The sequence below is a fragment of the Mya arenaria genome, chromosome 2 (genome assembly GCF_026914265.1).
Source record: "Mya arenaria isolate MELC-2E11 chromosome 2, ASM2691426v1".
Lineage (NCBI taxonomy): Eukaryota > Metazoa > Mollusca > Bivalvia > Myida > Myidae > Mya > Mya arenaria.
In genome coordinates, this window is record NC_069123.1 from 50,172,081 (window position 1) to 50,199,638 (window position 27,558).

General features: G+C 33.9%; 1 protein-coding gene across 6 annotated transcripts in view; it reads right to left on the minus strand.

Annotated features, from left to right (window-relative positions):
- The window catches only part of LOC128206369 (zinc finger MIZ domain-containing protein 1-like), a 103,741-nt gene that overhangs the window by 21,076 nt on the left and 55,107 nt on the right, over positions 1 to 27,558 (minus strand). For 5 of the 6 annotated variants that reach the window (XM_052908788.1, XM_052908768.1, XM_052908775.1 and 2 more), the window contains one exon: positions 16,394 to 16,535. In XM_052908788.1, coding sequence (XP_052764748.1) covers positions 16,394 to 16,535 — 142 coding nt within the window. Of the gene's footprint in view, positions 1 to 6,951; positions 7,323 to 16,393; positions 16,536 to 27,558 lie in introns of those variants that run through there. The other variant, XM_052908796.1, reaches the window with a different exon arrangement.

Here is a 27,558-nt window from a genome sequence, read left to right on the forward strand (position 1 = left end):
TAAAAGCGTTATTAGAGCGACAATAATTTGAATATATCATTTCAACAATACAATGTACTCAGTTAACAATCATGAAATATTACATTCTTTAAACCTCTAAGCATTGTAACATTGGAGTGTGCACCATGTCACTTATCAATTTCAGCTGTCATTCAAAATGTTAAACCCTTGTATGCTTAAACTTTATGTATTACTTACAAGCTGACAAAATGACATGTTCAGCAAGAGCAAGTATTGTGTTCCACTGAAAATCATATCACAGGTTGTAGTTATTTACATCACAATGAAGACATTTAGTAAGTGTTTGAATGTTGTGAAAACACGCTGCTTGTTCATTGATTAAATCACTGTTCACCTTACTATATGGTAATTACCATAAGTGACTGAATTTTGCCAGTGATTTTTGCCGGTCAGCCTACACAGATAGGATGTTTCCCAGTATTTCTTGGGGAAAACAACTGCAATTATTTCAATGAGCTAACCTTTATCATGTATTAGGCAATCCTTCTCATACATTGCCCACAATATTTTTTATTGATTGACTAAATAAGGAATGTTGGATGTGGTAGGAGGTGACATGTCCTAGACAGATTTAGAAATGGTATTGTACAAACCAAAGGTCAACTTCTAGAAAACTGAAAAGGTGTCAATACATAATGACAGAATGTGAGATGAACCTATTATTAATATTCCAAAATATAATTATTTCAGCATCTCATGTAAATATGTACATCAAATAAAGCAATGCCAGTAGTGCTATGCAACCTTAACTTCAAAAAATTGTCTCCCTTGTTAGCAAATTTGCCACTTTGTAATTTACTGCAAATCAATGCAAAAAGAATTCAAAACCCATATTTATTTCAATTGTAAATTCAAAAACAGATAACGCTTAAGTGCAATTTACTCAATTCAAATTTTCACAACAAAGTCATGATTATCAGAGCTGTTACACTATCAACAATGCTGAACTCCACATACCAATATCAATGTTTATCACTTCTCATATATGTACACAAGATAAATTGCAATGAAATCTTTTTCCACACAAACCCTGTTTATTGTCAACACAAATAAGTCAGCACCTAATTGAAAAGTATTATTCATCTTGACTCTTGATGTATACAGTTCTAGTATGCCTGCATCATTTTATGTCCTTCAAGGATTACTAATAAACAGGCGCAAGTTGTCAATCATACATATAGGAGAGTCTGAGACCAATAACATGTTATTCTGTTCTGTTATTTTTTGCATATAAGGAAATGGCACACTTGTTTCAAACCCTTTGTGTTTCTGCCCATGCCTCCAGTCCACCTATTGGATCACTGGCAGGATTCACATTTAATCATATGGGAAAGCCTCTGACTAAGATTACTGCCACATATCCATTTAGTTATTAATTGGCTTTATTAAGTGATTATCTTGAAGTTTGCACATACACACTCACTAGTATAGATCTATGCATTGGCAGTCACACTATTAACTTATTTATTTTTGCTCTACCAAACAGTTCATGCTGCAGACAGGCTGCAACCTCCTTATGCCAAAATAATGATTTAGTAAAGAAAATAAACAATTCATATATTACTTATTTAAAGACAAAAAGAAGGCATGATTATTTGAACAAATTGTTCAAATGGTTCACTTTTGAGTTAATTATAAAAAATATATCTTCTAATATTGAAATAAAAAAATAAGCTTGGGTGCTTTTGTTAATATACAAAACTGTTATCATGAATGTCCAACTGCATTGTTACATGTTCAGTTCCTGTCATATGACAGAGGCAATGTATTGTTTGTGTATATTGTAAATAACCTTATGCTTTATATGTGTCCATAATGTTTGTGTGTTTGTTTGTTTTTTGTTGTTATTTTTCTATGTTTATACTTTGTATTGTATTGTATATATTTGTGTATGTGTATATAAACTATACTTCTCTTCACATTTGGAGGATAAACAGAATAAACTAAACTAAACTAAGCTATTTGGAGGGCATGTATGCAGCTAGATGAAAATTGTGTAAATGTACCCTCAGTGATATCTCTTATGCACCACTTTGTTACTAATTATATCACCCAGAAACAGTTAGGCTGCCTACCTGACAGAGATTGCTGTTCATGACCCTAGGGCTAAACTACCTGTCACTTATCTATAATCAGCCACAAGATAAGGTGTACTGCAAACAGGTATATCAAATCTACAAACGGAACCTATATAACAATCACAACCAACTAATTGATTTTTACTGATTGATTAATTGCTGTAGTATGGTATCTATATAGTATGATCAAGTACAGAAGAACAATAGTCAATGACTGACATGGTCTTCACTGCACCATGTACTTATCAGGGTTTTTTGGTTTTAACATGCTTTTAGGAAGTTTTTGTACTTTATAATTTACAAGTTTAGTGAAATGATTTTCTATAAATTCTTGCATGCATTGAGCCAATTAGGAATTTTATTGAATAACCAGTGATAATAAGGGACAAAGTAATGACAAGATTATTTGTTATAGTAGTACCGGTACTGTAAGTCCTTTGCGTGTTTTAACATTATTTCATTGCTGTTGTTTTTTTGTGAAGATAATGCAAGTATAATCAATTTGCAAGCCCAGTTTTTAGACAATAAGAAAAACAAGAACAAAAATGATTTTTTCAAATGAAAATGTTTTAATAAATTACTATAAACTTAACAGGGTAAGGGTTTTCACAATCAATGATGAGAAAACGTCAACAAGCATAAAATTTCTTGAAATCATCTGAATAATTAACATGAAGATGCTGCAGAAATTGATTTGACTATCTCATATTTGATTTCTGTATAAATTCATGCCCGCCTAATAACTGCTCAGATGTAGGGTATTATATATTAAAGGTACACCATACTATATATGGTTGTGAAAAAAAAGTTTGAAAAACAGCCTAATCCAGTATATACAGAAACATCAGGAGCATTTATATCAAATTTGAGGAAATGTCAGAGGAGGCATGGTTCTAGACTGCCTGTATCACACACAAATGTGACCATAAAGAACTTTCAGGCCATAAGAACTAAGCAAGCTCTATATTGATGTTTTAATGATAACTTAATATTAGACTATAATTTATCTTTAATATACATGTATACACCATTAGCGGGATGGATCTCAGACAGGGGTAAAACTTTGACAGTCACAATGTTTGCTTTGTTGTTTTAAAAAAAACGTTCCAAGTGCCTGTTGTAAACCAATCAGGTTTTTGTGCTTAATCTTTTCAGAAAAAAAACACTTTTATTGCCTTTTCTAGCTTTGTTTTGTACATGCAACAAACAAGGTATGTCATATATCACAGAACATCAATTTAGGACACAGAGCGGTATAATATTCTGGCAATCTGCTGAATAAAATTTGGCAATATAAAGCTTGAAAATTAATTAATTGATCGAAATATTCCAATATCAAACAGAAATATATAGATTAACTATGATGTAATTTTTAGCAAAAACTACAACTGCCATAATAAAATTTGAACCCAGTCATCTTATTCTATTTCGGAACCATAAGAAAAAAAGATATATTGTTTAATTTCAACTAATTCCATATGTTTTTAACTAAAAGAGCTGAAAATAAACTGTTAAGAGAGTATATATCGACAGCTCAGGATGGTATCTTGAAAAAAAGGTATCTGAGATGTTATCTTCAACAGGTATAATATATACATATATTTATTTAATTATATAATATATATATATTTACAACATTGCTTTATGTTTGAATAGTATTTAGGCAGCAATATCTTACATACAAAACAAGAGCAAATGCCAACACTTTACATATTTTGTTCTTTTTTCAACATGATATTAGACAGAAATATGGGCCTTGCCATACATGGTCATGTGTGTACTGACTCGCGCCACACATGTACAAAGTTTCATTTAAATCCCTAAAACCTTTTCATGTTATGGCCAAAGGAATCACTTAAATTTTGTAAAATGCTCTTTTTTTATATGACAATATAGTGTGGCAAATCATAAGGAGTGTTAAAACAAAGATACCAAAAAGCTGGAAGCCTACAGCAAATGTTGATATTTGCTCAAAAATCGTCTTTGAAGACCACAGTTTTCATATGGTCACTTAATTACAGCTTTATACTGGTGAATGATTGATTGACATTATCACATGATATTATCAATGTATTGTTTAAAGGTCAAATTATCCATCACTTCTGTTTAAGTCCTGGTGGCCTAGTGGTGAAGGTGTCACGTTTTCCATTTTTGCTTGACTTAATATACCAGCATGGGATCGCACTCAACTAAAACTAAAATATTTTATACTATAATTGTATTTTATCTGCAATTTCAATACCACACTCATAGAGTAAAATGATGATTAAATAAGTGTTTTCAAATTCATTCCAGGAAAAACTAATTTTTGTTCCAAAAACCTTAGCGAGTACCTTTTTGCACTAAAGTGATGCTGACAAGTTGACAGACGATAACACGAAGGCTTTAATGAAAACATCTATATGTCTTAGTTGAAAAACAAACTAGCCACAAATCATGAATGCTATGCATACTTTCAGAAGATGAGCAATCTATCTTTAACTGCAATGAACTAGAATTATCACCCAATTATAGGTCTAGATCATGCCGATATTTACAGGTAGGATAAGTATATCAGTGCATTGTTCAAACAAGAACAGGAAATTCTAACATCCATCTGTACCTCCCTTTCTCCACTTTAGAAATCCGTTATCAGGTTATGATAAAGTTTGCATGCTTAGTAGAGTTGGTTACAACAAGATAAACAATGCTTCAGGGCAGAATGTTCGACTTTTCAGGCATAAGCAGCTCAACTATTTACAAATAAAGTGGAGAAAGGTTGAACTCAAGTGTCCACTATTGACCTATCAGTATGTCCATCATGGGCAAATATCAAGTAACATACAGTATTTGTGAAGTTACAAAGGTATTTATTGGTCCATATGATCAATTCAACATATTGTTCTAGCTATTTAATATTAGTACCCTGTCAGAGATTTTGCTTAAATAATGCAAAGTTGACATTGTTTGCAAAATATTTTGGCAAACATATTTTTAAAATAAAATTTTAACTTATAATTAACCCTTAAAAACTTAAGTATTCCATTCCCAAAACAGGTGTTTTTCAGTTTACGGGGCGGGAGATCATTCTAATGAAAAATATATATAATGGTAATAAACTTGTTTCATGGACATGACCCCTGGGTTAGGATGCTTCATGGACATGGCCCTTAAGTCAGGCCAGGGTAAAGATGTTACATGGATATGGTCCCTGGGTTAGGATGTTTCATGGACATGGCCCATGGGTAAGGATGCTTCATGGACATCATCACATGGCCCTGAAGTCAGGCCAGAGTAAGGGTGTTTCATGGATATGGCCCCTGGGTTAAGATGCTTCATGGATATGTCCACTGAGATAGTGTTACAATGCTAGATATGACCCCTTGTAGTTCTACTTGCAAAGTTATTAAAGCACTGGTCAGAGTACTCAAGACAAGAGTGTTATTTAAAGAGTTCAAGATCTTTCAACAATACATAATAAGTTCCTACCGTTAGGCAGAAATGCATGCACCAGTCATTTGTTATGCACCAGTCAATTGTAACCACGCCCCCCCCCCCAGGTCCGGGGGTATACCTGGAAAATGGGCCTTCCAGGTGGCCCAGCAGTGCTGGGTGAATGAGGTGGTTTTGTCTTCACAAAAATATAGCGGGAATGGGCCTAACATAGGGTCCCTGGGGTGCGGGGGCATTTGGCGGGGATTTTACCATCTGTTCGTCCCCGCAGGATGGGGATTTTACCCGGGGTTGGCTAAACCGAAAGTCAAAGTCCCCGCTATTCCCCGGATCTAGGGGGGGGGGGGGGGGGGTTACAGTTGACTGGTGCATTTAGTCAGCATGGACAATGCAATTTATGTCTCTAAAAATGTCTTCATGTCCATAAATTGATCTGCTACCATAATCTATGACAGCAGTTGAGGTAGACAGACATTTGTAAATATTGAATGACCTTGTCCAATAGGTGCAATATTACAGCATAAAACCAAACATTGCAAACATACAGATTTATCATGCTTTTTAATTTGCATCTATTTTCTTCAAATAATGATGTAATAATAGTGCTAGAATGTGTTTCAAATCATGTGATGCTAGTGTGTAACAGAATAATGCACATTAAGGTAACTTTTTTAACATTCATTTTGTTCCCTAACTGGCCTTAGTTGAAAAAGTCAAAAATTGTCTGACTTGATGGAGTATGGACTAATGCAAGTGTAGATTACTAGTAACCAGTACTTATATTTTGGTATTGTACCCTTCAACATATGTTAAAATGTCTAAAATGCCATTATGAACATTAACTTAATTGATACCTAAACTGGAATACATAAAGAAATGGCCCCACCCCCTCCCCCACAAAACAGCTATTAATTCTTTAAGTAAACATCCTCTTACGTGTACAGTACAGTATGTAATTTGTATTATGTTACAGTCACCTTGTACCTGTGGCTATAAATGAAACATATCAGTACCAACAAAAAGGCTAGTCAGGGCACTTCGGTGTAAAAATGATTCAAAATGCCAGACTTGATGACCTCATGTACTGATTGTTTAACTACCCATCATATATATCATCTTAAAAACAATATATATAGCATTGATCAACACAGCACAATCTTGTATCAATTGTTTGATCTAAGATTAACACACAGAACAGAAGATTGAATATCAGAACAATAACAACCACTTGACAAAAAGATCTCATTTAAAACCTATGAAGCATTTCAATATCAGATACAAATTAACTGTCAATTATCTGTGTTGTCTCCCTTTAACTGTTAAGCTGATCTCAGCTGTAAACATTATACATGTTGGGTAAAGTGAAACTACTTCTCTAATGATCTATTTTCACAACAGTCAACAGAGAAAAAGGATTTACCTTTTCAGTCCAGCTTCTGTTTGTACCGATATCTGAAAATCTGTGGCCAAATTAGACCAGTTGTAATCCATAGGTCAGAATAAAATAAAATAATTAATGTCCAACTTTTATCGTCTGCTTCCAATAGTTTTTCTTTCTTTTTCAAAGTTTAAAATCCAGTCCAGTCACTCTATCCTTCTTTGGTTTCTTTTTCTTAACTGATGAATGAAAAAATGTCACTACGATAGTATATTACCAAATTATTAATTGATATAATTAATTTGACATCTCATTGTCTAATAATCACTGTTAAATGATACCTGTTACCCTATCAATCTATCCTAACAGCTAACTATGCGAGATGTCTCAATATCAGCGTGTAAACACAATGCCTTTGCTGTAAACATGCTGATACAGTCAAATGTTACTGTATAAATAACAACCAATAAAAACTCTTCAAAGGCCAGTCACTCTTGTTGACTGCTGCAAACTTGAGCAGAAGATATTGGACAAAGCAAACAGATGAAATAGCAAATAGTTTATCAATACCAAAGTCATACTGTACATGATTTTTAAGTTATTTAATAACAGATTTTAACAGTTTACTGCTTAGGCCAACAGTAGATTATATACAGTAACTGATAATTCCAACTATAATTGTTTGACTTAATAAGAGAACCATGGACTGCTTTGGTGTCATTGATAAGACGGTATAATTACAGTACCCGGTATATCATATCGCCGCGCTCCCCTAGTTTCATGTAGAATTTGTAAAAATGATGCATTGCAATGCATTTATTTTGTAAAAATTGTTTGTTTGTTTTTTTCAAAAGAAAATAAAACTATTTAATTACTTACAAAATCAGCGTGTGAAAGTCATATTTAAATCGGATCCAGGCAGGGGATGGTACAGGTAATGATTTGACATTAAAGGGGGCTGACTTAAAAGTCACACCTTTAGAGGCATGTGTCCCCTTCCCAAGGTACCCCAAATATTGAAATGAAATGTACAACACTTGGATTAACTGGGGGGGGGGGGGCAGTTGCCCCCTTTCCTATCTTATGCATATATTTAGATCTAACATGTATATAGGATTTATTTCATACTTTTATATTGTCAAGGTATGTAGTGTAGAAGTGGGTAAGAAGCAGCCATCAGGTGAGCTTAGTTGGTAAGAGTTGATCTGTTCCAGTGATCAAGTGCACTTGAGTTAGAAGTTCGAGCCCCACACCAGGGGCACTTTTCAACCAATACTTACTTAACTAGGAGTGTAGAGTGTTTGGGTAAGAACCAGCCACCCAGCTAGCTCAGTTGGTTAGAGTGACATGCTGGTGTCCCGGCGGTAATGGGTTACCGCCATACACCAGGAGCACTTTTTTTCCAGGTTTAGTTTACTGATGTCAGAAGCATACACCAAAAAGGCATGGATTTGCCTTAATGGTTGAATGGAGAGGATGATGGTGTGTGAGGGTAAAAACTAGCCACCTGGTTAACTTTGTTACTTAGAGTGCCAAGATAGTATTCTGGTTGTCACTATATCTTTGAAAAGGTTTTTGCATTAGGTACTCTGAATTGTATTCTGCAAGTAGAGTTGGGATCCCTAATCATGAAGTACTTGGGGTTTCCTTATTAGTCTATTACTATTTGTTTTATTTTAAGTTTCCTCAAGTTAATGCATACTTTGATAAGATTTACCTTTTATGTTTTTACTTTATTCAGGATTGTTGGGATGAATTACGGACAATACGGACCATGGTTATTACGGACCAGACATTACGGACCAGATTTAGGGACACTACGGACCAGATTTAGGGACATTACGGACCAGATTTAGGGACATTACGGACCATCTTCGGAAACTTACGGACCATGATTTAAACATATTTTTTTTTTAAATTATTCACTCATTATTCACTCATTAGTTTTTAATTTGTTCATTAATACTTGAATATGAGTGCTCAGTATGACGTTATATCTTCCATATTAAAAATACATTGATGTTTAACATTGGAATTTCATGGGATTTTTCAGTTACATTAAAGATAATTGTCATACTGAGCACTCATATTGAAGTATTTGTTAACAAATTTAAGACCAATGAGTGAATAAATTAAAAAAAAATGTTTAAAAACATTATAAATCATGGTCCGTAAGTTTCTGAAGATGGTCCGTAATATCCCTAAATCTGGTCCGTAGTGTCCCTAAATCTGGTCCGTAATGTCTGGTCCGTAATGTCCATGGTCCGTAATGTCCGTGACCCGTTGGGATAAGACTGAGGTTTGTGCACGTAAACTGGTTTAAACCCCCAGTAAATTAAATTTTACTGACTTCCAAGGCGGTACCTAACAATCCTTGATAAACATACCTATATTTTTATATAATATATAAAATAAATATGCACTGTGTTGTTTGTGGAGTTTTGTGCTGTTGTTCCATGTTCCTTGTTTGTGATTTTTTGTTTGTGTTCTATGTCTTTGGCGTTTACCCAGTGCCATTAAGCAGGGTTTATGTTTAAACTTTTGGCTACTGAGCTTGTTTCTGTAGTTTTTCACATTAATATAGTTTTTCTCATAAATATGGGTTTGAGCCCCACACTGGGCAAACTTTTCCCCAAGGCTTACCAAGTGCATGACCAAGGTCTGAACCCTGAAGGTCACAGTTATACCAAAGGTCAAGGTATCACTTAAAACATTGTGTGTCAATCATTTACACACACTCTAATTGAAATGTTTAAGTATGTAAAAAAAATACTGTTTTATGTAAAAAATACTGTTCTTTTTTATGTATTGCTTTGTCAAAATATCTCTAGTTATTTCAGTTTATTGTCCAAACAACAACTAATAATATTCTGATACACTGCTGAAGCAATAAAGACATGTATATTTTTATCTTTACAAGTGTTTGACCTCGAATTAATACTAATGATACTGAAGCTCTGTAGTATACACTGCCATCATACTTTTAATTAGCACTTGGAAATTTCCTAATAAATGTATCAGGCAAGAGAATATTTAAGTCAAAGAGCAACCTTGACCTTAGGTAAACATAAATAAGACACACATTATATTTTTGCCTTTAAAGTGAAATAAAATACAACATGCTTTAAAGTTTTGAAGGTGCCCATAACATTCATAAGAACATTCTGTAGAACAAGACCTTGTACATAGCAGAAACCTGAACTAGATTTGTGACTGACTGCAAGCTTAGTGAAAGAAAAAAACAGACGGCTAGGCAGGCATACTTATTAGTATGTAATAATGTATACATATTAGTATAGGTTTGATTTTCAAATTTCAGTTATTTATTATCGGTTTCCTCTTTCCAATGGTGCATACCTAACACACATTATTATTCAAGAAAGGTTTGGCAAACATCAAGTGGTTAAATATGAAAGTGCTATTGATCATGTATCCCAGCACAATATTATTTGCGTCAAACAAGTGTCAGTATGAAATATTTTCTCTCTATTGGAAATCCTAATCACGACAAAATACATCTCTTTGGTAACAGGCTCTCTTGCGGACAGTGTCTACGGAACAATATACACTATATGATTCTCATCAATAATGCATCGAGTAATCGTTTGCCTACAACATGTAATAGATTTCAATCAGACTGCAAGTCTTAGAGTCCGTCTTTCACTCCTGTCATATAGAAAACAATTGATTTTTCGCGTTTGTCAGTCCTCAAGGAGAATTGCTGATCTACAGTGCTCGGAGAATGTGAGATTTCCAGGCAGTTTAAATCATAGCAATAAGGTCTCTTAGATGGAGACATATCAAAATTGCCCTATGACATGCGATTAAGCAATTGCTCAAGACAATATTGTAATAGTGACTTCTCTATCCCAATATTAACCATTAGCCTGATCTGAAACACATAATCAAAGTCCACGTCCTTGTTCAAATTAATGAACATTAGGAACTGGCAGAATTATCCAACTGTTTTTTCTCTAATATAAACTGCCCTGCCCAGCTGAGGTATGGATGAACAAATCATTTTATAGGCCAGCAATAGAAGGAAATACTTGTATTGGGATTGAAATTGTAAATAAAGCTATCTGAAAGCAGCATAACAGTTCAAAATTCTTCCCCCTAAATCTCCCTTATGTCCCCATTTTTTTAAAAAAATCTTTCTTTCTTGTCTTTAACTTAAATTTTGGTTTATTATCAGGTATACAGAATGAATTTAGTGAAGAAATTGTTTTGTATCAAATGGTCTACAATACAGCGACAATTTCTGGAGAGTCTTGTTTTGAACTGGAGTTTATATTTATGGCAATTTCCATAGAACAGTAAGAGTTTGATAGAATTATGAAATTGTTGTATTAAATACACTGAGTAAAGAGCTTATAATACACAAGACTAGCAAAGCACTTGCCAAATTTGTGCACCAAGTTGCAACAACACATCTTGTAAATGTGATTACAAGCATTAGTGTTAAGTTACAATAACATTATGTGAACATCATAGCAAACATGGAATCAATGTTGCAACAGCTGATGTTTTGTAAGCAGCAATATTTGATGTTTTACTTCTTCCATCCAAGGATAATAATGTAATTATTGCTATTAAGAGGGAAATCATTAAATGACACAAAACAATACAGGAAAGTTAGGGCAAGGCAGTTCTTTGTTTCTGCTAATAACCTATCCTCTGATTATGGAGGATAGTTAAGGAGTATAATTCTATTTTGGCAATTTTTAAACAAAATCACTGAAACCTTATTATAATGAAAATGAATAATTATGCTCTTAATACAATTATTTTCATAATCACAAGTTTTACAAGCCTTATTGAACTTAAATAGTAATATTATTTTAAAGATCCACGCAAAGATGCTTACTGGTTATGCAATGGATTTGAAAGAATAATGGGACATCTAGCTTTGATGATTACTGGAGGCAAAGTTGGCATAAATGATAATTTAGTATTATCGAAAATCAATCATTTAAAAAAGCAGGGGCAGATCCAGGGATTGACACAAAACCTTTTGATGTGCACCCATCCCTCAGAACTGAAATGTATATGACATAAAATGTTTGCATAATATTATGGGCTTAGAATGGATGATGTTTGATTTACACATGAACATATTTATGTTTTAACACTTGCCAAAATAGCCAACAATTACATTAATTATTTTTCTTTTTGCATGATTCTGTTTTGATTATGAAATCGAAGATTGATAGAGATGACAGCTCCAATTATTGCTGATAATCAAAAACTTTTTTGTCTGATTTTCAATCGAAAAAAGTGAAAGTTGGCAGAAACAATGGTAAGTCGATTACCAGTATGTGGAACCAAACTTCTTGTTGTACCTGCAATGTCAAAATGTTTTGTTTTTCTGAAACAGCCATCTCTTGTCCTAAAACTTTCAAGTTTATGCACTTACCCTGGCATTATCTGAATTATTTAATTGTTGTTGTTTTTTTAAATCAGTTCAATCTTTAAGCTCAGCACGTTACATAACAGGATAATGAAATGATATCACTTGGGCACCTTTTAATGTCTTAATGTCAATTTTCTATTTCATTAAATCGAACTCAAAGAAACTCCATACAATGTGCTGACAAAAGGATATGATATGTAGCTACACTGGTGATATGAATATTAATAAATGGCATAAGGCATTGATTTCTGATTGATGTTTCTCTGTCAAGGATTACTTCTTCAAACATATAATACATAAAAGCCTTTGAAAAAGAGCTTCAGGAATAAATAAAGATATCAATGGCAATTTGACAGTATAAATTTGCCGTTTTGACCTATAATTTATTTGTCCTTAAGTAAACAATGTGTTTTAATGTACATTTAGGCAGTATATTTTTGTCTTAAAAAGTTAAAAAAATTGAAAGCCAAATACCAAAAAGCTACTTTTTCATATGAGTCTGAACAATTTTAATATATGGTAGTTTAATAAGAAATTAAATAAAAATTCTTGCTTAAACAGTCAAGTGTTCTACTTTTTATACAAAATTGGGGGGGGGGGGGCGGTTGCACAGAACAAATTACATCTTTTTTTAATAAAGTTTTACAAGTATTAGTAAGACAAATGAAATTGGAAGGCAACCACATTATCAAACATTAAGCTTAATTTATTTGGTTTGGAGGGAGCACAATTGAAATTGCGCCTCAATTTACACCCACAACCATAAAGTCCCCCCCCTCCCCCTAAAAACAACAAAAAACCCTAAATCCTGAAGCTGCACTAGAACATTCATTTTTACGAAATGGCTATTTTAGCTTAAAAGATATTTGAACATGCAAACAAAATGAATGTAATTCAATGTACTTCATGCGAGAAGGATGAAACATGTTTAAAAAAGACGTCAATGTGATATTCTAGCTTTTCTTTGACAAAACATTAAAATCTGTCCCAGTATTCACTAGACCAGTTAATACCTGTTAAATTTGTGACCTTTACAATAAACTTCTTTACACAGAAGCATTCAAATAATTGACTAGCGCATTACAATGGTTTAATATAATGTTATTATTTAGCTTTAGGGTAAAACCGAGACAAAATTAAACAGAATGTAGCTTTTCACTTTGATTTAAACAAATATTCTGTTTATTTACGAAAACAGTGGAGAATATTATAACTGAAACATCGTATAACAGTCCAATCGGGTAGAAAAATACAGTATTGAACCTAATTATGAACAATGTTCTTTTACTTTAAAACTGCAGTAAGAAATCAAAACTCATCATGTTTTTAAAACAACAACAACAACAAATATACTTAACATAATAATAAAACAAAACTCTTGTCATAAAGCCATTGGAAGAAAATAATAATTAACTCATTGTCAGTTACCAAAATCAGCCCTTTGTGGTGTTTTGTTTTTGTTCCCATATATATAGCCTTTGCATTAACCTTGCCATTTACATGGCCTAATCATGTAACAAAGATAACTCATTGTCATTTTATTTGAATAACTGAAGCTTCTATACGTTGACAATTAGGCACATGAGTATCAACTGCCTATCGGATTTAATAAAACTTAAACGCCATTTATGAGTGAGGTAGTGCACAGGTATGACTCCTATCGCACTATCGTATCCCTCCACACACGAACGATAAAGACGGTAAGTGTGTCAGATATTAATGTCATCATAACAAATCTATTCGTGTTGGCTACATGATAAATTACCAGCGGTCTTGTTATTTGTGACTGATATTCAGCCACGCATCACTTCTCTTTTTATTATCTCCATCAAAACTCAGTTAACAGTTATGTAAATAATCTTGGGGTTTATTTGCTGTGAACACATATATTAAATATGCATGAAAAGGTAGTGTTAAATTGCTACTTTTAAATTAAAATAAAGAATAGCAAGTGTAACTATTCGACATGCAAATTTGTACGAATTAGCAAAATATAAAGTATTTACTTTTCTTTAATGTGCTCAGCTTTCTATGCCTAACTTGAACCATTCATTTTCATACATATGGCCATGAAATAAAATAACAAATACTCTTAAGTAACCATGCTTTTAAAACAAATGCAGTATATCTAACTTCTGCCGAAAATTACATATAACAATAAGCATTTCTTAAAGATGTACCCTTACTCCCCAAAAAGATGTACCACAATTAATGCAAATGTTTTAATTTACCGAAAAAAGATGAATAAATATCGAAAACAATGGTTATTACGAAGAAGGATGCTGTGTTTAATTTGAAAAAAAAGTTGCAGAAAACACGGTATTTCGACATTTTGAGATGATTGTCTATCACTGTAAATCTTTTAGCACTCACCTTTCGTTTTATATCTGTGCGTTTTCAGCTATTTATACACGGTTAAAATATTTTTATCAGTAATTCATATTTTCCATTAATGCATTAATTAGTAAGTAGTTTTATTATAAAGGGTTATCACTCAAAATATATGTTTGTCAGACATGTGTATTCATGTATTGATTTTAAAAACGAGCGTCACTTTAAATATTATGGAACATGGGACAATATTTACATCATTTACATTAATGTCACAATATAAAACTTCTCCATTACAACTGTGGTCTGTTTCAATTAAGATCTTGGTCGATCTTGGTAGCGAATTGAAATTATCAGAGCAGAAAAGTTCTGTTCTTTGCAATAACAAATGAACACAGAATAAAAGAAACACAAAACATCATTTCCCAGCAAACATTTGACGTCGCTTCGACGTCGAAATCCGACGTGGGGTTACCACCATGCCACAGTGGACTTTACGCGCTGTACCACGCAAAGATGCGGGTATGAAGCTCAACAATATAATTATATTTACATGAACATATTTATAAATGTCAAATTATATACAGTTATAATATTTGTTTTCATAAATTACTTTATTTTATCATATTCGGGATATCTAAAATGGAAGTTTCAAACAAATCAACGCAAAAAGAAGTTAATTAAAAGAGGTAATACTTTTTTTAAGAAGAATGATTTTTATCACGGTCCGTTAGCGTTTTCGATATCAATCTAATATTGAAAACATATATCAGTCCTATATTGGACCTCTATCTGTTCCGATCGGCTCAAATATTCATGTATTTTGTATTGTTAACCGAGATTACTGTATTACTGTATCAAGTGCGATTCAGTTTTATTGAAATCATTTCTGTCAGATGAAAATTCATTTAGACAGGCACTGGACGAGTATCACGCGTCGAGACGACGTCGTAAATCCTCCTCACAAGGACGTCAGGGTTTCCACGTCGCCTCGACGGGGGTTTTGGACGGCAACACCAGAATTCCAGGTCTTACCGACGTCGGAAGTTTGCTAGGTTGTGATATTCAAACAGATTTAAGATTATTGAAGTAACGACTAAGATTCTAAAATGAAATAGGACCCTGGCGTATAACTAGCAAGAAGAACACCATAACATATTCTTTAACCTAAGCCTTTGTTGACCTGACACTTTCAAGACGTACTAATTGTATTAAGCATTGTAGTTATTACAACAAAAGTTATTAACGTATATAGCTGTCTATTAATAAAAACTTCTGTTTTAACCTTAACCCCAGTTTTATGACAAGAGCTGTCATATTCACTAATCATGATGGTACTTAACACTTAATGTGTACACTTCGTTATAATGTGCATCAAAACATTGTTGTCAGGTTCTCATGATATATTCTTCCCTTTAATGTAGGTATGAAGGTAAAAACTATTTCTGCACTGCACTGAAAAGGCTTGCAATTAACTCATCTATCTTCAACACCTATACATCGATCATACCATTCTGGCGAAAAATGTTCATTTCAGATGAGATCTCCTTTAAAAATTAGGACAGATTTAAAATGTCAAGAATTATTATGCAAGTCTAGCAGTTAAACAGCACTGGTAAATAAAAACAACACAGTATGTTTAGTTGAACAGTAACGTTTGTAAATATAATAAAATGAAGATTCTATTTGGAAGAATACTAACACATTAGAAGTAAAAGCTTATAACTACTAAATGCATACCATACTCCCATTGCCCCCATTGGTTTCTGGAGGTGGGGGTGCATGTCCCCGGGACCGTTTGTCCGTCTGTCTGGTGGGCTGGATTGTTCGTGCCGCACCAGCAACTGTTGACCTAGCTCCTCACACCATGTAGACAGAAGACCTGCAAGTGCAATAATTTATTGGTTGTTAGAGACAATGGACCTTAATTCACCATCGAAAATATTTCTCTTTGGATACTTCCTTACATCATCTTGGAGGGGATGGGGCGTGGCTGTGACTCTGAACATTAAAGATGGATTAGAGATTTAATTACAAAATATCCCGAAGGTCATGGTTAATGTGGCCTAAAAGTACTAAAAACATTGATTTCAGATAAATCAATGCCTACTTGTAATGCAGATTTCAGATAAATCAATGCCTATATGTAATGCAGATTTCAGATAAATCAATGCCTATATGTAATGCAGATTTCAGATAAATCAATGCCTATATGTAATGCAGATTTCAGATAAACCAATGCCTATATGTAATGCAGATTTCAGATAAATCAATGCCTATATGTAATGCAGAATTCGACCATCAACCAAACATTAGAAGTAATCAACTCAAAATGTTTAATACGCAATATTCTTTTATTATTTCACAGTTCAAATCTAAGTAAACGCACGTGAAAACACTATTATTTCATGTGAACAGAGTATACATATAAAGAGTTGGGTTATAATCATGATGCATAGATAATATATATATATATAATGTATTTGTGGCTGCATTATTTGCTAGATACGATACTTTTTACTTTGAATCGAGCCATTCACAACCGTTGCTTTATGAGGGGCTAATATCGGCAGCTAAATACTTAATAATTTCCAATGTAATTTGTCAGGGCTTTATAAAATATTACAATATAGTCTACCATAGTCCTCGTCGGAAATCATCTGGAAATATTTTATCGGTCGTTTTCAACAAATGCAGAAAGGTTACATACAGTTATTACTTTTCTTAAAATAAAAGCATGTGTTTTGTTCCTGCAAATCTAACTGTTTATGATACCAGACATTGAAATTTATTGGCAGAGATCCCACAATTAGCTAGGCGCAAAAATGAAACGGTGTGTACGGGAGTCAACTTTGGAGGAATTACTTTTTGTTTAACAACATATATATATATAGGAAAACGATTCTATGCATTTGTTTACTCGGACGAATATGCTCCAGTAAACATGTGACTAAAACTGTTTGCTTTACAAACAAGAGGATACAAGAAGGAGAACATGAGCTCAAAGTGCACAGTACAGACTAAGATAACTACTTAACAACATATTCCACAAAGAAGCAATGTGAACCCTCAAAACACCCTAGAATTCATACATTTGTCAACTTGTGAGGAAATAGATACATTAACACCAAGTTCCAATAAAATGCATACTCTTCCAAAACATAATGACAATGTATTTGCATATGCAACACGTTACATGGAACGGTATCTTTCCAACATGTAACAATTAATAAGCAAACACATTATTGTAATGAAATAGATACATTTCTTACACGTAACAAAGAAAATGCATACATTTCCAACGCGTAACAATGCAAATGGATTAACGTTCTAAGTGTTAAGACATGTCTATTGCAGCACAGACGATAAAACAATTGATGGAAACCACCTGCAGTAAGGAGCAGCACAGAATTAGGTGCTCAACCGAGCTCTCCATAAATTCCTGCCACCTCAGATCGAGGATTGGCATCAGAACGACCTGATCTCTGCCAATATATTGTTCATGCTCCTTTCAACCTTTTGATAACATGTTTGCAAACCACACCACTTGATTAATGCACATTTGAATAAAAAAATACAATAGTGTTTGTTATGATGCAACAGCAGATTACTAGATGGCATTGGAGGAAAAATATAGTTCAATTGAGAACCCTTGCTTTATGAAAACGAGTTTCAACATGTTCAATATTTAATAGATAATACGGCTCCATATAATGTTTCAATGATACTAAAAAAGGTTCACATAGTGACCTACTTTTTGACCGGACGTGACCTATACTCGACTAGTTGTATGTATTGTTTGTACAATTTGGTTCTGATAATAATAAGACAAATATTTTTATCAAGTGCCATGAACATTTTGAAGAAAATATGGCAGCTTTAAATGTTTATAAGGTATTCATACATATTGCCTAATGACCAACTTTGAACAGGACATCGATAATAAATTATTGACATATATATCTTCAGTTCAATGAAACATTCTTAATAAGTAAATGTATCTTAAAATATGGTAAAATGTGCCTCTAGAATACAAGTTTGTATCATTTAACCTTTTGCCCTACTTTTGGATCGGTCTTGACCTGATAGATTGTATAATAGCAGACATGACAAGGTTTCATAGAAATTTGAATAAAATGGGCTTTGTAAGTGTTACAAGACTTTTGAACGATTCGTTAAGTTACCTACATGTCTGACCTAATAAAACTCATAACCTAACTTAATATATTATATAGACACGCTTTCCGGGCAGTTTGGAGGGAAAATGGTCAGTATTATTAATTCAATCTCATGATATACTCTTTGACAGGAATTGTACATTAAATACTCGGGTAAAGAATGTAGCCTTTTAATGTATTAATAAGACTTTTCGAAAGTTTGACCTATTGACCTGAATTTTATCCGAAATCTGTTTTCAAGCATGGCCTGGATTTTGTTGAGACACACATACTGACGGTTTCATGAAGATTGGAAAGAAATTTGGCGTCTAATGTCAACTGATTTTCCCTAATGTTAGTCTTACTTTTACACCAGCGGTTTTTATTTAAATTAAACATGTAGTATGCTCAGTTATGTCTGTTTATTCTAGTTCTAAAATTATGGTATTATCTCCAGCTACTAACATCACAATGCTGGTCACCGTTATTTTGCAAATTCTGAAAACAACTCTCTAAACTGGCCATACAATACTGCAATAACAAGCACTTAATTTCGTCATGATTAATCAAACTTGAAGACAACAACAATATGCCGTGCACAATTTCTCTATATGAATTTTGATGATCAATATTGATGTCCTGATCTGGAAATAATGAAGAGGCCAACCATGGGTCTCAAATCTGCCACTTTTCCAATTCTCTGCCCACTCCGGCCATCACTTCACAATGGCGGAGTTGCCGGGCCATAAGATAATTAAACGCTCTTTGTCAGCGCTCATTTTAACAGTGATAATGTCGTGTTTTCCTCCATTTGTCACCAAGGAAACAGAAAAGGTGCTATGTCTAAACTAATACAGGAGAAATGAAGCTCATAATAATTGACTGCGATCACGTTGTTAATGTTATCAATGCAACAGAGGTATCAGATACCTCTTCATTATAATTCTCAACAAAAACGTTTAACATTAACATTTAAAATGCTTTTAATTTTCCTTTGCGCCTGAATGAAACCAAAGAACCACATTAACAACGATTAAAAAAAACTGTGATAGAACTGTATATGTATTTACTTCAACTGTTTAATGACTGCAGACACTGCACACATATAACGGAAACCGAAGCTCAAACTTATCTTGCAATTATCTTCATTGTCTGATAAATCATTGATTCTTCAACAGACGATCAGCCCCGTAATTGGAAAATAGCAAAAGACAAATACATCACAACTGCATCGATTGGTTGACATAATATTCCAATTATTTTAGTCTCCAATTGACATTTTAAAGTCTGAAATTCAATCCTCTATCAGGCTTGCTGAACGATTGTAAAGAGTTATAACAAACAACAAATGAAACAAATTTAAAAGCACGACCACTAAAATGTCGAATCATCAATTATGGTGTAAACAAGAATTAGATGACCATGAAGGTCATACTTTTTACTCATTTTTGTACCATATATTTTTTTAAAGCCTTTAAAGGGACTCGCTCATGTTTTTTAGTAAATTGTATGACAAAATAAAAGGTGGCAAATTATACTAAGATATTGATAGATTGAACCCTTAAACAAATGTTAATATAATATTATGTTCAGATATTGTCTTTGAAGTCCAAGATTTTGAATAGCGTTAGAGGACGTGAGGTATTGTTGTCAGTTTTCAAATATTCCTTGAATATACCGGCGTGGGTTCGCACCCCACCGAAATCTGAATAGGTTGTTATAATTTTAATGTATTTTTTCAGCAATTACGGTATCAATATGAATAATTTAATATAAGTGTTTTCAGAACACAAGACCACACTCGCGCAACATCTTGCCAATGAGAGTGACTTAGTGTAAGCCATCATTGCTTTCTTAAACAATCGAGGTAAAATATATAGTGTTTAAATTAAGTGTTTTCAGATTCATTTCCGAAAAAAAACATATTTTGGTGTCAAAACATGAGCGGGTCCCTTTAAGGTGAAAATAAGCATTCGAACGAAGTTAAAAAATAATTGGTACAGAAGATTAACAAACTAGTTGAAACGCCAAATGTGCAAGTGCCAATCATAAACACATGGGACATGAGGTAAAAAGGTGATAACGGCGTGTGTGTGTTTTTTTTTAAACAAAACATGAAATGCCATAATAGTTTCATGAATACATCCAGTATTGCAAAGCAAACGTTGCACACGTGGAGTGTTAACAATACTGTTTGTTTTTTACGCGACATCTTGACCCGTAACTCTAAGTATTTTACCCCTCTTGTTTTAAATGAAGTGGTAGAAGCACAGAGATGTTGCGTAAAACATGTTCATAATTCTCAGCATTAAGTTCAACTAAATGTGGATAAACCACTGGAAAATTCTGACAGAAAAAATCAAAAATGAAGTTGTCTTTTCCCCAGATATCTAATCTAGCTGCCAGCATAATAAAACAGATATTTATTTCATTGCCAGTGTAATGATGAAGTTATCTCCCTGCCTCTAAAAAACCTCAGAATGTTTCTACAGTCCATATTGGATGTATACAGGCTGTTTCTGCGCTGACACAAAAATGAATACAATTGATTTTCCGCACAAGCGCAAAGGTCTTCAAGTATTATCCATCAATTTGAGTTAGGACAATAAATGCGATACTGCTTTAAATCTGGCTTCACTGCCGCAGGCTATTGGTCCGATTTTTGAACGCGAGTCATGAAATTTGTGTAAAATGCACGCAGGCCAATTCTGACAACTCCAGCACTGTTCTTCTCAATAAATGTGTCCTGCGGAAGCACTCTGTGGCTTTTATTTGCATTTCTTCGGTATGCATTCAATAAACTTTGTCTTCAATCAAATTAGAGTTAAATAACACAATCTGTAGTTTGCTTCCAATTGATGTCAATTACTATAATCAAACACGCTTAAATAAGGATTTGCTTCTAGATTACTCCATGTTTTTGGAAGACAATTGTGCCACTTCCGCAACATAACACTAATTAAACATTATATCTGAGCCAAGTAAAATATAAAAAAAGAACAATCAGTAGGCCTAATAGGCAGATGCAGTTGCCAAACAGTAGTAATAACCAAAAGTATACATTACGTTTAATTTCTATTATTCATGATAACCTTCCCCAATGCCAACTTTGATCCACACCTAATCAAGAACACTTTATAGTGGTTTGCAATTCCATTAATAAATCACAAAACAGTCGATGGTAGAAACAAATCTACTAGAAAACTAATGCCAGTCGAGTGTCTTGGAAATCACAAATCTATAATTAACAGTATTCCACCTCCTTGTGAACTGTTTACTTTCCCACAAAAACAGAAGAATGAACTTTATGAAGAGAGGTCAAGACTGACCAGGAAGCGCCTCAAAACCAAGAGATTATGCAATTTCCATGATAAACACCCTTCATCCCATCATCAGATACCCGGAACACACTTGAGACACTGCAAATCTAAACATGCACAATTTTATATTGGTCTCTTCGAAATGTACATGCATGTGCTATTTATATTAACTCACAGACACGTTACCATCTTAAAATTAAAAATAATAACCTTTTCATTATTCGTGAGTGTATAATATACCCTTAAAATAATGATTCGGTGCTGCTTTGCTCACTGATCATTTGTCGCAGGAATATAATATCTTCACCAATATCACGTTCCTATTATATTTTAACCCTGGATTTTACTTACCTGTAGACCTCGTTATTAATCTCAATTTTGTTCTCAAGTTTTTCTTCGCAAATTACAAAACCTACAAGAGATGATAGTGTGTTTACCATTCGACCTCTTTCCCCCACTGTGTTATTATTTTTCCGCTGCGACTGGCAACATCTACCCAGGTCTCTTTATCTAGACCTAATAGATACACATGTCAATCATACAAAGAAGCCATCATATTGCCGACAGTTTCTCGGTCTTCGCTACCTGGCACTAGAGAACAACAGGTGTGTTCCTGGAATCTGTGGAATCGCTCGAACAGTTGGAAGGCCAAGAAAACAGTGGTCATTGTGTGAAAACAAACCATCCATTTTGTACATAATACGAAAGTTACTACACATTTGGTCACCTTTTTAATGCTCCCCGATGAAACCAATAAAATAAATGATTCATGCAATCGGTACAGATACAAAAAGATAATTCGTCCAAATGTATAGACATCAAAAACACAAGAACCTAAAAGTATAGCACTGATATCATTTTTGATATCTGTTGTGACCTTTTTTCTGTGTTTGATATCAAATTGAATATTGGTGTATGTTGTGCGCTGTCCTTTGTGTTTGAAATCAATTTGTTTATATGAATTCGTGTATGTTTCGCCCTGTCTTCTGTGTTTGATATCAATTGTTTATATTCTTATGTTTTGCCCTGTCTTCTGTGTTTGATATCAATATGTTTATTCCCTGTATTCTATGTGTCCGTTGTCATTTGCTCTTTGTCCTGTATTATCTATCTGTATTGGCTATTCCTTGAGTTGAATTATATTGAATTATGATTGGTTGTAAATTAAACTCCGTTTATTATAAGTATTTTTATAGACATATTCAATTAATTATAAATGTCAGACATGTTGATGTTACAATGTTGATTTAGAATTAAAAAAAAAATATTGACTCAGTAGCTGCACGAATGTTCGTGGATATTTCTGTTGTACATTGTTTGTATACTTTAGACTAAACGCCAATCAAGTGCTAAGTATTCTGTGAACAGCCCATAGCAAGCTGAAGAGTAACACACCGGCGCTAAAAGAAGACAATTTCGTCCATTTTGGAATACCCCTCACTTGTATGGGTGTTTTGATTTTTATACATTTCGGACGAGAGATCCCTCGGGAGCACAAATCGTATCCAAAGTGAGAACAGCAAATTGGGTTGGATTGAACATTGACGGTTGTCCACTACAGCAGCGATACGTGCAACACTGTCAACGTCCCATAGCCAGGGCTTGAACAGTATTCTGTTTTTAGCGAACGCTAAGACATAGTAATCAATGGCCCCGAAAGACATTAAAATATAACTGTCGATATTGTTTTTCGTTTATTTATATTTGCATTACTAGTTCAAGTAATTTCCTATAGTATAGGTACATGTGACCTCTTAGTTGTCGTTTCAATGTACACACACACAACGGAACTCACAGTCTACTACTTATGAAATTAAAAAAAAAAACAATCATGCATTTCAATATGTTTTTTCAATATAACATTTGTATACTAGTTTATTGCATTTCTCTATGACATGGTAACTCATTACTTTATGACATGTTTACTAGTATAGTTTCGATATCTTTCCAATCGCCCTCAAAGTGTTTTTGAGAAGTTCCTGTAGCTGTTTCATTTCAAGTTTTTCAAACTATAACCTTTACCTTTCCAAACTGTAGATAATTCTTTCTGTAAGCAATCGCCGCTTATGCTGAAGGTCCGGGTTCGGACCCCGAATGCGTCACATCAAAAGACGTTAAAATAGTTGGGAGCTACTTCCTTCCGTTCGGCAGTAAGCATATATATACGAGGGTAGCAATGTGATGCATGGCGGAACAAGTGAGGGGTATAAATGCGCATATGAAGGAGTTAAACTCCCCAGTAAGCTCTAGTTCCAGAAAACTCTTGTTTCTCTGACCGTTCCAATGCGGTCATTCGATAATTTACTGATAAAGCTATTTTGATGCGCTCTTGATCTATTTGTAGGGTTGCATCTCCTATTCAGTTTCGCTTTGGTAATCATCTTGTGCTTCTAAGCAGGGTTTATATTTGATTGTTGTACTACTTGATGTTGTCTATGTAGTTTCCATTGTATTATGAAAATCCTTCATAGATGTAATGTGTTAGAGGTAAAACATATTTGTTCCTTTAGTGCAACAATAACTTTGTTTTATTTTCTGAAGTATCTAGCACAATTTTTAAAAACTGGTATTGGATTTAAAAAAACAAAAACGCTACGAATGTTGTTGTTTTTATTAACGTCATTGCCTGATCTTGTCCGATTGACGAAAAATGCATGCATGCATATCATGGAGCAGTTTTTATGCTTCCTAGCTAAATTACATATGGCAGTTGTTTCTTTAATTGTTTTGTTAGAATTTATTCTCAGTAATTCATGTTTCCCTTTAACACCATCCTTTTTCAAATAATTCTTGCAACATTTTTCAATACAATCATGTTTTAGCATACACGCACCATTAGCTACGGTGACCACAATTTCTTCTTAATATTTACATCCAAAGATACAGAAAAAAACAAAACAAATAAATACCACTCTTATTCTGATTTATATCTCTTCAGATTTAACATTGCAAAGAAGAGGCTGTGATGTCAGGTAATAATACAGCTTCACATAACAACTCTTATAATACTAGTATTACGGTGTCAAAATGCATACCATTATACCGATGCTTAATATCAACTCTAAATCAACGTCAATCTGACGTATGATTCTAATTCAATATTCAATTTAGTTTCAGATAATGACGATGGTCTCTGTCACATTAAAGCCCAACTTTAGCATCAATTTATTTTTAATTTGAACCAACGGCAGTTAAACAACAAACATCCGACATCAGGATACAACGTCAGTCTGATGTCACACGGACGTAATGTGTCGGCCTACGTTCGTTCGATAAAAAATACAGACAGACATTTGATGTGCAATCCGGTCATTGGCAAATCAAAATAGCAGAAACCAATAGAGACATTTGAACCTCGTGGAAACAATCACGTATCATGTTTACGACAAATAAACAAGACAAGTAATAATAACTTTTACACTTCATGTTTTCAAGTGATTAGCAGATTTTCTTCCAATTATGACCTTACATCAATCTTAACAATGACAACACAATTAACAGGCAGCACGATAATAACGATATCATCATTATCAATGACAGCTAACCCACCATCGTTTGCATGCTATACACCATCGTTTAAATGCTATCGGTCACATACTTGACACAGCAGCTATTCTACATCATCGTTTTCACTTAGCACACCGCTATTATCTATGTGATTATAAAAATTGTTTTACAATGCAACTTGGTTAAAAATTGGAGCAACTGAAGTGTTTGAGAAGCCTATTAGATAGTTATTGACCTCCTCACGTCATTACCGCATCTGTAGGACACAGTATCAAGCTACTTGTACACTGCTTCAGCTCAATCAGCAATAACTATCGCTGCTGCAGACGCATAAAATATTAATACTCAAAAGCCAATACAACGGGAATAAATTGTTCAGATTGGAGAACGTAGAATAATGATCCGCTTTCAGGTTAATTATTCCTAGCTAGTGACAATATTATCAATCTTGGAGAAACATTTAAACAGATCACATCAACCGGAGTTCCAAACATAAAACAATAATCAATACATAACATCTCAAAATACCATTCGCCCACAGAGGGAAAGGCTCTGTTCCGATATTTGACGGGCTAATGGAGCAATCTAATAGAGCTATGATTCAGATCTCCGCAGCTTATTTTATGTCCTTCTATCACTCGGGGACACCTCCGTCACCGACAATTTGTCCTTGGCCCCAAGTGTGTACAAACAAGACGGCGAAAGGACCCTACCACATGCCTTCTCTATTTTGAAGCAGAAAATCAATGGTTGTAAAATAACCCAATGAAGAATGGGAAGAAAGAATCCGTCACCCATTTAACGTCCCGATAGAGATCATCAAATTGTTCAAGTGGCTCAATCGTGTCATAGTCATTGAATTAAGCAGCTTGAAACAGTTGACGACGCGAACACCGGTTAGATATTGACAATTGTAGGGGAGTGGATGATTAAAACAGTAGCAGGTTTGATTGTCATCATTACAAATAAGATTGCACGGTTATCAGTACTAAGTCAATAATCCTTTAACACAATGGTATGATTTTGGGGAATTATATTTATAAACAAAACGAATTCATGGTCTTATTTACACCAAATCCCAAAGTATTTGAAAACAAATGATACCAATCGCAATGCTTTTCGGGTACTGAAAACAGCATTCTGGCCGTTTAATAGATCACGGTTTATCATACAGATAGTCGACACATGTAATAAATCATTGTAAACAAGAGTAGCTCCCCCAAATGTGTTTTCTTCCTGATTATCACGCGCTGCCCAGCTTCAAACATATTGAGATGATTATACGGTGGATATATTTTGATAGCGATAAAGCAGTATCACGAATACAAAATATAGAACATTAAACCCAATTACACACAGGCAAGAAACAAGTCGTTAAAGTATTAAACGGTAAGTAGTCTGCAATAAATATAAGGGCCTTTGTAAATCTGAAACTCTATCTTACTTTGGCATGGTTTCATATTAATCTAATTTAGAATTACATCTAAGAGCATATTTTAAACAGTGATAACATTACAAGTAAATTTATAAATTGAACCCATTACTTTACGACCACACCGCATCATTTAACGTTTCATTTACTCTGAATCAGCAGACGGATAAATATATTACCGTATCTATGAAGAAATATATTTATCAACATACAAACATACTTCACGCTCAACAGGTATGCTCTCTAAACAGAGATTTTGTAGTCAGGTCGCAGTAAGTACACCAGTGTTGTATATGTGTTAGGCTAATAAGCATACAGAGACGGTATTTGATACAAATAATTTGCGGGTTTGATAGCTAACTTATTGTCAGTATGGGATATGAATCAAGTGTTTAGATATGCTCGACTCGGGGCCCAAGGGAAAGAGTTTTGACGGGTCAGAACAAGGTGAAAGGTTAGAGAACAAATCCCAGTCCAGAAATTTGAAAC